At 39.3% G+C, this 12,825-nt stretch overlaps 1 protein-coding gene across 1 annotated transcript; it reads right to left on the bottom strand.

Annotated features, from left to right (window-relative positions):
* Nucleotides 1-290: 290 nt before the first annotated feature.
* Nucleotides 291-6,534, bottom strand: LOC149111385 (WD repeat-containing protein 25-like). The gene is made up of 5 exons (XM_089291948.1): nt 5,591-6,534; nt 4,784-4,914; nt 4,153-4,323; nt 2,699-2,839; nt 291-575 (listed from the first exon to the last, which is right to left on the bottom strand). Exons 1-5 carry the CDS (start codon nt 6,429-6,431, stop codon nt 354-356), a joined length of 1,506 nt encoding a protein of 501 aa, XP_089148074.1. The 5' UTR covers nt 6,432-6,534; the 3' UTR covers nt 291-353.
* Nucleotides 6,535-12,825: the final 6,291 nt, after the last annotated feature.

Here is a 12,825-nt window from a genome sequence, read left to right as displayed (position 1 = left end):
GTGGGATTTTATGCATTAAGGCGGCATTATTTTGAGCATAATATTGAGGCAATAGTAGTGACAAAAACTGGCCGACGGCTGGGGGCCTTACGCAGGCCAACAGAAATCTGGACAGCAGTAACTCACATTACACACAGCACGTGCCAAGAGGTTTTGTTAATTCAACCCTCTTGTGCTACATTAGAGCGACCTTTATCATTACTAGAAAACTCATTTCATAATAACCAAGCTAAAGCAATGAAGGATTACATTGGGACTTCCCTCATGCCTCAGTATAACAACGCGAAGGGTAAAGATATACGGTTTGTCTTTGTTGAAGCTGTTATTTAATTAATGGTTGTACAAATCGCTCATCATGTCCAAACTTTAACTTGCCCACCCCACCCACAGCTTGCTACACAACCGGGTAGGATGGGGTGATAAGCCACGTCCATACATGGTGCAGAATGAGCATCAAGTGTTCTAATCACACGAGACGTTAAATGATCGTAGAAAAATATTTTCCCATCCGCTGAGCCAGAGGAGACTATTCTACCATCAGGACTGAAATCACATCCAATGTGATAACCACAAACCTGAAACCAAAAACATTACTAATTAGGTTTAATCGAACGTGTAACAAAATACGCAGAATATACGAATAACAGTCACTCCCCTCTCGCCGACTTCTGATCTGAGGGTTTGAAACATTTTTTTTTGTATGTTTGTTTTATTTTTTAACTCTTTCAATGCCTTTTCCTGGTACATTAAACCTATTCACTTTAAGCAAGTCTCCGTCCGATTGGCGCGCGTAAATCAGCATGGTCTCCAGGGTTTTTAGCTTAAAATATCAAAGTTGAATCAACGGAAACAAACTATCTTAGTAATATTTTGTTTAAGTGAATCCGTTGCTTTAATTCCAAAATTATGTTGTCAACGTGATCACAAAACTTAATCCTTCAAGAGGCATTTGAAACCGCCGCAAAGATAAACGAAAAGCTAAAAAGAACGGAATTCGATGCGAAAAATTCAAACTTCAAATCATAGATTTTCTTCACTTTTTCGCTACACGTAAAAAATCGGTAGAGAAAATGATCCATCAAAAGAAAAACAGGGGTCTTCGAACGTCCAAGATCGTTAAACCCAGGCAAAGCTATACCAATGGCCATCTGCCCTATCTTTGTTCATTTTATTACTTAGCGCGCGCTCGATGCATGACGTGGCGTGTGAATTTGCGTGCGCAGTAAGGATGCGCAGAAACACTTAGCGCGAACGTCCTTAAATATTTCTTGTGCGAGTTACGCCTCAATACTCTGTAATCTCTAAGAGTGAGCGAAAACCATCTCTGTACAGTAGACTTGAAAATACCGGAGACACCAGAGATACCAGCGTACTTCTTCGACTACTAAAATAATACATGAAATCATAATATAATCAAATTATTCCGTTTTCTTTAAGTCCTGCCAAAACAAGATACAACAAAAGTACGCCATTAAATAAGCTTGTTTCACAAAACCATTCGCAATCTGGTCTGGGTATGAGCCCAGCGTAACTCATCTCGCGCATGCTTCGTCATAAACGCTTATTGTGACGTCAAACGTTCACTACGATCTTTTTCGTGGAACGAACAAGTGGTGTGTTCATCACACGAGGCAAAATGTTTTGTTGTACGCACAAAGTTGTCATTTCCGCTCGCGGCGCTGTTGATTTTCTAGTTGTTATCATGCCTTACATATCCTGCTAAACCACACGGTAAGATTCCCTTGCGTTTTAAAACTAGTTTCCTCTCTTTTCTTCTCACAACCTGGCTAAACTTTAAATTTAAACCGAGAATCCACCAATCGCCCCTTCTCTGTATGAAAGAATTGTTTTTTTCTCGGCAAGCCAAGAAGTCTTTGTTCGCGTCAAAGGATAAAAAAGTCAGCCGTTAACTGTTCTTTGCCGATGGCAAATTTGGGAAACCTCTATCCTTTTTTCCGGAAACTAAACAACTCCGGTTTCCATGGCGGTATTTGCACGTGTTAAGCGCGTGCGTTCTTCTCTATTTAATTTCTTTTTAGCGCGCGCTTGCACGGCTACTGTGAAATCGGACAATTATTTTCGTTTTGGTTTTACCGCGGTTTGAGAGTGGTTGGGTAGTCGTTGAGTAGTTGACCAGTAATAATCTCTTTTGCTCTATAAATTTCTTTAAACACCCTTCTGAACTTTCTAGACTTCCTGTTAACGAAACGAGATATTTTCAAGGAAATGCGATTAAGAAGCACTCCTTTTGCTATTGATTTTGTTAGTAAAGTGTGGTTTAACATCTTTCAGTTGTCCAGTCATGCGGAGTAACTGCAGAATACTTGGCCACCTCGAAGCTGTATGACTTAAAAAAACCCTTGATACGAGGTTACGCAGTCATTCTCGCTTCCTTTATTTTCCCCGTTTTCATTATAGACACATTTGGCTACGGGGCTACGGGGCTATCAGAGGGGCAGCTGTGGGGCAGCGGCACTACGTGGCCCCGTAGGCCTGTGATCTTTTAGGACGTTTGATCCCTACTCGTTCCCAGTCGACTCTTGTGAGAAAATTATAAAACGCAGGGGATGACGGGAAGGTGCTTAAGAAAAAAAAAAACTCGACTTCCTGTCATCCCGCTAGTGCCTTACATTTTTTCATATCTGAGAGGAGACTAGGGACAACGCAGCCATTGATCTTACCTGTGTTGTATCATTACCTTATGGCCCTCGTATCTTTTAAACTTGTTCAGCTTGTAAGGTCTTCTTGTTGAGAACAAGGCAATGTAGTCTCCGTTTGACTGTGCCACAAAATGAGATTCACTTGGATGGACTCTTAAACAAGTACACGTGAAGGCTTCCTAAAACAAAAACAGAAACAAATGACTGCAGGAATAGCCAGCAATTAATTCATAACCGTCTTCAACAGACACCTTCATCCAGATTCATTTCGAAATGACTAGGCACCATTCCCGTATCCTTGGGGTGGGAAGGTGATATTTGATGAATAGACCCTCCAATATATAATGACCCTCACTCTTTACCAGAATTTTTTTTTACCTTGTCCCACCCCCTAATAATCCTAAAGAGAATGAGATGACCCCCCCTGGGAGTGATAAGGTAACATTAAACATAGCAAGCTAAACTTAAGATAAGTAAGTAATTTTGATTTATTGGTTGGATGCAGTTGTTAAATGGAGGGGTGGGGTTACCTGTATTTGCAATCAAATAGTTAGTGGGGTTGAATTGACGCTGTTCAGTACATAGCAAAATGGGGTAGTGCTGGGGATTCACAATAGAAACACAAAAAAAGGGCTATAAAGAAAGGCTATGCTTGAAATGTGTTTTTTGACATGATGACACTTTTTTTACATTTTTCTACATCAGCAACTGCCAAGTTTTACTTTCCTTTGAATTTTTTATACAAATACTAGTGAAAGTTTGGATGAACAAGAAATGCTGTGGGAGCACAAGCCACAGGTAAGTGTTTCTACAGCTTTTTTGAGTTCTCCTAAACCTTTGTGCTATTAAACAATTAGATTATGAGCTAGAGATTTCTATAGCGTGATGGTTGATGAGGGCACAGCCTGAGTCAACTATCATGCGATAAAAATCTTTAGCTCATAATCTAATTGTTTTAGTATAAATCTTCTAGTCATTCAAAATTTTATTTAAATCCTCTTCACAGACACTTCGAAATGGCAAGAAACTACCATCATTTTGTTAAGAAGAGCTTTCAGCTATGCTACTCACTATCTATCACAGAATAGATAGTGAGTAGCGTAGCCAATCAGAGAACAGGATTTATGATAGAATGCTGGTAGATTTATACTAAAATGCAATAGAAACACAGGCAAAATGTTTTCTATTTCTTTCACAAAACATCATCAAAATGTCAATTACCTTTGCTCCTATCATCATTACATCAGCAGCTTGTACAGTTTTGAGGGCAGAATTCTTAAGCCTGGCCAAACAATCGCAACATTTTAGCACAACATGTTGCACTTATTTGTCCACCCGTTGTGACGTGTTGCCACATGTTGGATGTTGTTGGCTCACGTTTGGAAATGAACTAATTTGATTGTTTGGCCAGGGCTTCACGGTGTGTTTACAAAAATCGTAATAAATTCCTGTATTGACTAAGCTTGTTTGGTCTGGCTTGCCATTGACATACCTGGTAAATCTGATTGGATAATAGTGCGGTCGATCTAAAATCCCAGACCATGATCCCTTTGTCTGTGGAATTCCGCCTGACTACCTCAGCAGCAGAAATAAATTCATCTCCTCCAGGAAGAAATGCCATGTCTTGTACTTGACCGAAAAATGCTGAGTAAGTTGATGCCACCTGTTGATGAAAATCACAGTTGCCATCAAGATTAGGCAAACAATTCACTAACACTAGTTAAAAACAAATATATGAGAGATCATACATTTGAACTGCGGATAAAGATATGAAGACATGGTTGATTATCGCAGTTTATATATGAAAATCAAAAACTGATTTTCTCTGCAAATTAAAAGAATAATGGAAGACCACATTGTAAAATCATTATAATTTTTCCAAATCAAAAGAAAAAAACTAGGCTTGAAAAATACAAAACACCACATTTTCCACGATGTGTCTATATTGTGGTCTGTTATCAGTGACCTCCCTGCCAAAAAAATTCCTGTCACAGTCACTTAAGCGGTTCTGCAAAATAATTAACACTTTTGGTTGGTTTCCCAATGATCAAAGTGTGTTTTGAGCTTTTGCAAGAAAACGGCTTCAGATATGATGATGCACCTTTCAACTATTCCATACTAACATTTCCAGTTCTTGTGTCCCAGCAAAGAATGGCAGATTTAAATGTCCCAGCTAAGAACAGGGCGGGGTCTGTGGGGTGAAACTCAACACAAGTCACATAGTTCTTGTGTGGAAACACTTTGATTTCCTGACCTGTCAAAAAAAACAAGTGTTTTAATTAATTCATTTATAAACATTATTTACAATGTAATGCACTTGATGTCCAGGTATGGTTTCAGCGGTTTCAGTCCAGGCCTTTGAAGTAATAAAAAAAACCCTCTAAAGTTATTGTACAAACAACATGAATGCACCAGTGAAAAATCTTTCTGGTGCCCCACATTCTGAAAATCACTACAATCTATTACTACTCTTCTGTAAATGCCCAAGAGATAGAATTATGAATCAACAACTAACAAAAACATCCTAAAAAGAATTTGGATAGGTAATAAAAATTTTAATTAAGATCAACAATTCAGTTCTCATCACCCAGCAGGCTTCAAGCAAGCATTGTGCTCTCCCAGCCTCCCCACAGAAGGGGTTTTAGTTTGAATCCCCTCCCCCTCCACTTCTACAGAAATTTCAGTATCTTCAAACCATCCTTTAATAGTTTTGGATATCAAGACCCTTGACTGTCTGGGTGGTCATGGATATTTTTTGGAACCACACACTGTGCCTTCTCGCTATTCCACGTATCAGTAGCTCAAGGAAAAATATGTGGAGACTGCATGCAGTCTAGGAGCTCCCTTTCTCTTCGTCACAACCCCTCCACTTCTTGCCAGTCTACAACTTACTTGCTCTAACTACATAATATCACTACCACTGTCACTACCTGTTGCCAAGTTAAAAAGTCTTGCAGTTTTGTCATAACCACATGTCAAGACTTGTGATCCACACAGACTCCACTTGGAATGTTTGACTGCTTCACTGTGGCATGTGAGTCTTCGGGCACAGACTCCACCTTTGTGTGTGTCCCAAACACACACCACATGATCCATTGATGCAGAAATCAACAAATTGCTTTCTACTGGATTCCATCTGACGCAGTTGACACCCTGTGAATGCCCTTCAAGATTTAGATGAAGCTTTCTTGGTGGTCTGCATACAAGATCTGTGCCTGTAGTTTTAATGCTAGAAATGTCAGTTTTTAGCTCAGATTTTAACTCAACACCTTTCAAAGTATTATCACAATCAATCTCTTCCAACTGAGGATTCGTTGAAAATGTTGAAGCCGTAATTAAGGCATTTTCTTGGGCTATTTTCTCTCTTTCTCTCTTAGACACATAAGGTTTCACGCTAAGTCCCGAAATGCTCGACTTTGTATGTGTTTTCCTTGTCACTGATCCGATGAAAGGTGGAGTTTTCTTGGTTTGGTTGCCAGCCCCTTGCGAATGCGTTTTATGATCATCACCAAGGCGATCTGATAAGCCACTGTTATAGTTCAAAGCACTGAAAGATGGTACTAGTTTTGATACCGAAATAGTACTTACAAACGTTCCTCTAGCATTTGAAGGGTTAAGTAATTTATCCTTTCGTTGTCCGATATTCGGTCCTGATCTACGACCATTGCCTCTATCAACTTCTGTTGAGCTTGCCTTTCGTTTCTTGTTTTTCGGTGATTCGTCATTGCCGTCAGAAGATGAACTGCTATCGTAAGCACACAAACTCTCCATACCTCGCTAGAATCTTGCAGCGTTTATAACGAGATGTATAGACTATGAGCGTAGCAGATCGAGACAGCATCCGCCATTTTCTTTTGCACAAGTTTGTCCCCAGTTTCTCTAGGTATGGTTAAGGAACCCGGAAGCTACAGTAACCCGGGACTACTTTGTTTAGTACCCGGGAAACTCCGTGATACCGGCTATCTAGGTGGGTGAGACCCCAAGGGGTATGGTTTTTGAGTAGTTTTGGTCTATAAAGGTATGGATTTTGACCATTTTGGTCTGAAGTAGGTTATGTTTTTCATACTGGCTGTGGCAATTGGTATTTTCAGGAGCTAGTATTTTGTTTACAAGGAACTACCGGTACTTTTCTCAGCATCAACATTGGCAATTTTGTAGCTCTATTTAAGGTGGCCGAACACAGTTCTCAAGAGCCTATGCTTAATTCACCATTACTTTTAAGCTATTTATGCTTTGGGGCTCGTTTTTTGCAAGAGTCAAGGTTAGCCACAGAAAAGTTTATTCTCGCATTTTGGCTAAGGTGTGTGCTGTTGCCATGGCAACGGGGCTGGTTAAAAACAAGGTTTAAAAAATGGTTTTTGTTTATTTAAAAAAAATCCAGTCGTTAGATTTGTTTCATCTTTTGCCCACTACGAATTGACATTAAATCCCTTCAGTCAACACTGTTCTAATAAAATTTTGACATAGGCGATTTTCGTAATTCGCCGTAAATCGTTTTCACCGCATGTTCTGTATTATTAAAAATTCCCTATGTCAAAATTCAGATTTTTTGCGATAGGTCATTCACGTGATTTCTGAACTATTTTTTTGCCAAATTTCTTGAAATTCTAACGACTGGATCGTCAGAAATCCGCAAGTTTCTGCAAAAGCAATCGGTCTCAATTTTTCGAGCAACTGCGCATGCGCTGCATTTAACTGGCTTCTTTCGGTAACAAAGAGAAAGCTGAGAATTGCTGGTTTCTTTGCGTGGTTACCTTTTCTAACATATCTTTGTAATAAAAGACTAAAGCCATCAATACACTGCGTTCAATAATAGAGAAAAAATAGCACAGATAGTGCGGGTGTTGAGTAAATAAAATGATCGCTCTTTGAAATCCTTGTGCGCGCGCTCAATTGCATCAGCAAAAGCGCGCGCGAAAACTGTGTTCGGCCACCTTAAGTGTTCAAGTAAATGAAAGCCAATAGTCTGGTTAGCTGCGGTCATATATTAGAGCCGTATAATATTAATAGATCTGAAATGGGTCGGTGTATTCGCAAACATTTGGATTTGAGTTTCATCTGAGATCATTACCATTGTACATTTGGTGGTCGATCGGTCAGGCAGCCGATTGCTTCACTTTCTGCTACACCGTTCTGACGATACCCAACAAGGTCTAAACAGCTGTCCACGGTTGCAATTCTTGACTTTCAGTTTGGATTCTATCATGTCGTTGTCCCGTTAAGCTTTCTACGTAGTAATCAGCCTTGCGTCATTGTTACGTTTCTATTTTTGGCTGATCAGATCTTTTACAGATCCTACGTATACCGGCAGCATTTTCGTTTGCGGTCTCTTGCATCATTGTTTTTATCGATTTTTCGTTCAGGTCTGAAATAGGGCAAGGAAATCACCGATTTTGGTTCGAAATAGAGTACAGGTTTCAAGGTTCGGGTTACACACCCCCACCAAAAACTTTGGGGAGAATATATCCCCACGACGCCGTCAATTCGAAAGACGATCATCTGCCGGCTCTCACTGTCGCGGTTTTGTCATTTTGTTTTCAGAAAGGAACAAAGTAGCAAAAACCTTAGAGAGTAGCGCTGCTCGATCAATCAATCATTTATTTTAATGCGTTTCGTCGAGGAGCTAATAACTCGTTCAAAATACGAACGTGTATAAATGAGAACTATAATAATTACAGCTAATAATATTATTCTATATTTTAGCTAATAATGTTATTCTATTTTAAAACAGCCTAACAGATACGTATACACAACTTTGCCTTTTTGACTAATTAACAGTGCTATTTATTGTATTTTAATTCGAGTATGTTCCGTATTGTCATCATTCCTTTATGATAATTCAGCGTAATGTCTTGGGTATTTCAGTAGTATTTTTTACAGCCTGAGTGAGTATTAAAATAATCTAAACAAAAGTGCTCAAAAAGGCCATTTCGGAGTTGCCTTTTGCGTCTGTCAAATAACCATTCATACGAAAGTGAGTTCCGCCTACAGGTTCATTTTCACTATGCAAATCTAACTTATTTATTGCACGAAGACTCGTTTTGAAACGGAGGCACAAAGTAACTGGGAAATGGCCTATTATCGTTCAGGGCTGAGAGAGGGCGAGTCGATCTAACAAACGTTTAAAGTCTATCATCTCTGATTTGAACGTTTGAACATAGTTAATAGAGGCGACTGGTTATGAAGGCCGCCAAACATCAAAGGAGCAAACAAAGATGTCAAGATTTATGTTGGAAGGTCCACGACCGTGCACAATCTGTTTTGCGCTCATACACTATGCATGACAACGGGCAAATTTATTCTACTCTTTTATTTTAGTTTTTAAATTACATAATATGGCACAGGTTGCTCATCATTAACTTAGAGTTCAGCTAGAAGTGCATTAAGACTGATAAACACGGCTGTTGGCAGCCGTCAGGGCTTCAGTTCTCTTGAACAGTTCAGTTATTTCAGCTGAACAAAGTCGGCCAAGCCCCCGGGGCCAAGCCGTCCAGGTTTACTTGAAATAAGTCATAATCAGTTCACCTTTATAGAAAACCAAGCACAGCTGATCAGGTCCAAGTCCATTCGTGGCCATTTTTTGAAACATGAAGCAAGTTCTACTGATTAGGTTGATCCGTGTATAATTCTTTCATAATTGTTTCTGCCAATAAGTAGTACTCATTTGAAATGGGTTATAGAAGCTTTCCGTAAGAGTGCCAGATAGGAAAACGCTGTCTTTGTTTGCCCTTAACAAGAAAATAGAAATTAAAATCTATTATAAAAAAGACACTCGAAACTTCCAGTCAAACTTGACCAGTTTCGGTCACAAGTTAACACGCGGCAAGTATTTTCTTACAAAATTCCGTCAAAACGCTCTCTTGCATGGCCAGAACGAAAGCACCGAATTTATTTCATACAGTGCTGTCCAGGATCTTCATTAAAAGATAAATGACTAACTTTGAACGATGTCAAAAGAAAGCACACTTACTCAGCCTTGTCGTTCATCGTTTTCAGTTGCATGACGAATGTGTGGGCCAGCTCTGTCATCGTTTGTCCTCTCGCGATTGGCTCTGTTTCTGCGGGCTTCTGTTAAAGGCTGTTGATGATTCTCGCTCGGCTTCAATGCTCTGTATATTTTGATCAAGTGATACAAGATTAAAAACTGTAAAATAATACACACCAGGCTGGAAAATTCTGAAGTGAAAAACGTGATTTCGAAATGCGTATTTAGAACGATCTCATTGAAGAAAACAAAGCTTGCTATCAATATAGAGCGACCTCTCTGTGTATTGAGTTGCAGCCTGAACGTCAACTTTGTCCATCCGTGACGGATTTCAAGCGCCTACTCAGGTGTAAGCTTCTTAATGACTGTTTTATTTAATTTTTATTCAACATTTGTGTTCATTTTAAGTTATCATTGTTATGTGTTTGGCTTTCTGCGTTTTTAAATTTTGTAATGTAACATTGACTCTGAAAAGCCCCGTGGGGACAAGCCAATAAAGTATGAATGTAATGTATGTATGTAATATCAAGACGACTCTTCGGGTGGCAAAATAAGATGCTCTACAACTGCTACTGAGTGCTTATTTATTTCCCGTTTATAGGGGTCATATACCCATAACAATACACGGGTCTCGGTGAGTCCAAGTGAATGCGCCTGCAGGCTGCAAATGACGTCATGAGCCGCGGTGTCAATGAATGCGCATGTCTACACAAAACAAGCAACATCTAAAGAGAAAGTCGAGGTATGAATGATTTAGGAAAACAAGGCTTCAATGGCTTATTATATGACTTGTGTGACTTAAATGTCCGCTGAAAATACAGAGCGTTTAGCCACGGTCATTTCAATGCATCTTAAAAGAAGCATAAATTGATTGCATATTTCCGTTTCAAGTCAGACAGAGAAGATTAAAATAAACATAAGTGAAGCGTGAAGTCAAATGTGCTTAAGTTGAACAAAAAACTGAATTGAGGAAAACACCAAGCTCTTGTTCCTCGTCGACGTCCATCACGCATGGATGATTCAAATATGGTAGTTTGAAAAAAAAATTAGATAAATAATAGAATCAAACATATTTGTTCAAAAATCGGTCACCCAATATAATAAATGTATGGAAGACGGTCAATTTAAGCTACGGCACTAAGTTCAGTAGATAGTATGCCTTACTTAATAATTTGTGTATGGTGGTATTGCATTCGCAGAACGCAGTTCATAATCTTGGGTATCCTGTGGTTTTAAGGGTGACTTCTTTTGAGATTTTTTCGTCGAACGTCTGCATTTTCTGCGCGATTTTGAATGACGTCGTATGTCATATGTCATATGCGCAAAGACTAACGCGCACCTCGTCGTTTTCGTAGTGGTCTGGTCTGAGCATTGTAAAGCGGAGACCACCGCGTGGTTTATAGTTTATTTATATATATATAATTTTGCAAATTAGCTTTTACGTTTGAACATGAACCAGTTAATGTGAAAATATGTAGCATGAAATAATGTAAATATTTTTGTGGGTCTACGGAGACTGGCGCCGTCGCGCAACGTTTCAACAAATCGTAGTTTACACAGGGCACCTCTTCATTGGCATGTACTTTGACACTGATATATCTGTCTGTAAAACCTCGGTTGTTGATGAAAAAGGTTGATTTTAGCAATAGATAGAAGTTGAAAGTCAGCTAGTGAAATCATTTAAGTATATAATCTTTGATTACTAATTAACACTTAGATTATTCGCTCTCGATTTCTATGAGGTGATAGTTGATGAGGCCGAAGGCCGAATCAACTATAACCTAACAGAAATCGAGAGCGAATAATCGAATTGTCTTAGTAGAATTCTAATTGAAATAAACGCAAATAACGGTTTGATTCTAATTATCTTCCTACGCATTATTCAACTTTACGCTTTAACAAAATCGCACGCATTGAATTGTCCATGGTAAATTTGTTGTTGTTTACGCGCGCGCACCCATTTTTTCAATAATTTCAAGTTTTTAAAGTCAAGAAACCACTAATGTCCTTCATTAAGTCTTCTCAGGAATTTAATTATCCATTTACATCTAAATTTTCTTCCAAAACTTCGGAAAAGGATGAAAACTTCGCATTTTGTGGACGATCGACAGCCACTGCACTCTAATGGCTGATAGTATACGAGTAGCTCAGCTAATCAGATTGGAGCATTTGCATTAGTATACTAGTAGAATTCTACCAATAGTTACGAGATAAGTACCCCTTAGGGGTGATTTCAGAGAAACAAAGAAGACGAAACGCCTGCATGCATATTTCCATAACATTTAAGCGTTGTTTTCAATAAGATACCCCGGCCATTCATTGACAGTTGTAGCTGGCTTAGAAAAACATTAAAAATAATGTAGATGCGAAAAAAAAACGCAGTCTCTATGGATCATGTGTACTAAGGCTCCGTCACTGTTTTAAAAAGACTACTATGCTTTTCAACATCATATGGTCTGTTGACTCTCAGTGTTTCGCATGCCTGATGTGAACTTTTATGTGCCATCAAGATTCTCAGAACTCATTACAAGCTGTAGGTATCCGTATGTCATGTTATGTTATTCACCTAATCTATACAGTAGACATGATAAGCATTTTTTCAAGGGAATCAACAAATACCTAATTATGAAATTAGTAGAACAACAAAATATATATAGGCTCGGTAGCTGGTTGTAATTGTACATTTGCCGGAACAAACCAAACTTGATGGGCTGATGCAGACGGCCCTCGAATGAAAAACGGAAATAAATAAATCAAAAAAAACATATTTTGCCTTTTCTCGACGCGTCTTTTGCTTCGTGGCGGTAGTTTGGGGTTGAGGGAAGCTTGTCGCCGTCCACACTGCGCCGGAGGAATTTGAAAACAGAGGTTTCACTCTGAAAACGCATCAAATGCTTTCCGTCCACCACACCGGAAGACGGCAACTTGTGGAATTTGAAATTTTGGGATCTACGAGACAATTAAAAATTATTCCCACACATTTTCTGTGTCACATTTCAACTGCGCATGTCGATTCGACATTTCCCGGCGTATCTAATCGAACGTTCGTATTCTCGTCCTCAGAGGCCACGCTCCTTTTGGTCAGCATCAAGAATCGCGACCCCACCTCTGGGAAGGTCCAACACCGGAAGTCCGCGATTCAAGCTTCCGTCACTCTGCGCATGCTCGGAGTTAAGTCTG

The sequence above is a fragment of the Orbicella faveolata genome, unplaced genomic scaffold (assembly GCF_042242905.1).
Source record: "Orbicella faveolata isolate gen_17 unplaced genomic scaffold, um_ofav_v1 contig_24, whole genome shotgun sequence".
In the NCBI taxonomy this organism is placed as follows: Eukaryota; Metazoa; Cnidaria; class Anthozoa; order Scleractinia; family Merulinidae; genus Orbicella; species Orbicella faveolata.
Note: the sequence above shows the minus strand (reverse complement) of the source record. Positions and strands in the feature narration are given on the sequence as shown.

Coding starts and splice junctions, on each gene's coding strand:
- LOC149111385 (XM_089291948.1), bottom strand. CDS start 6,431: ATGGAGAGTTTGTGTGCTTACGATAGCAGTTCATCTTCTGACGGCAAT. Junction 2,840..4,152: donor TATCCAATCAGATTTACCAG/GTATGTCAATGG, acceptor TTTTTGTTTTAG/GAAGCCTTCACGTGTACTTG. Junction 576..2,698: donor AAAGATACGAGGGCCATAAG/GTAATGATACAA, acceptor TTTTGGTTTCAG/GTTTGTGGTTATCACATTGG.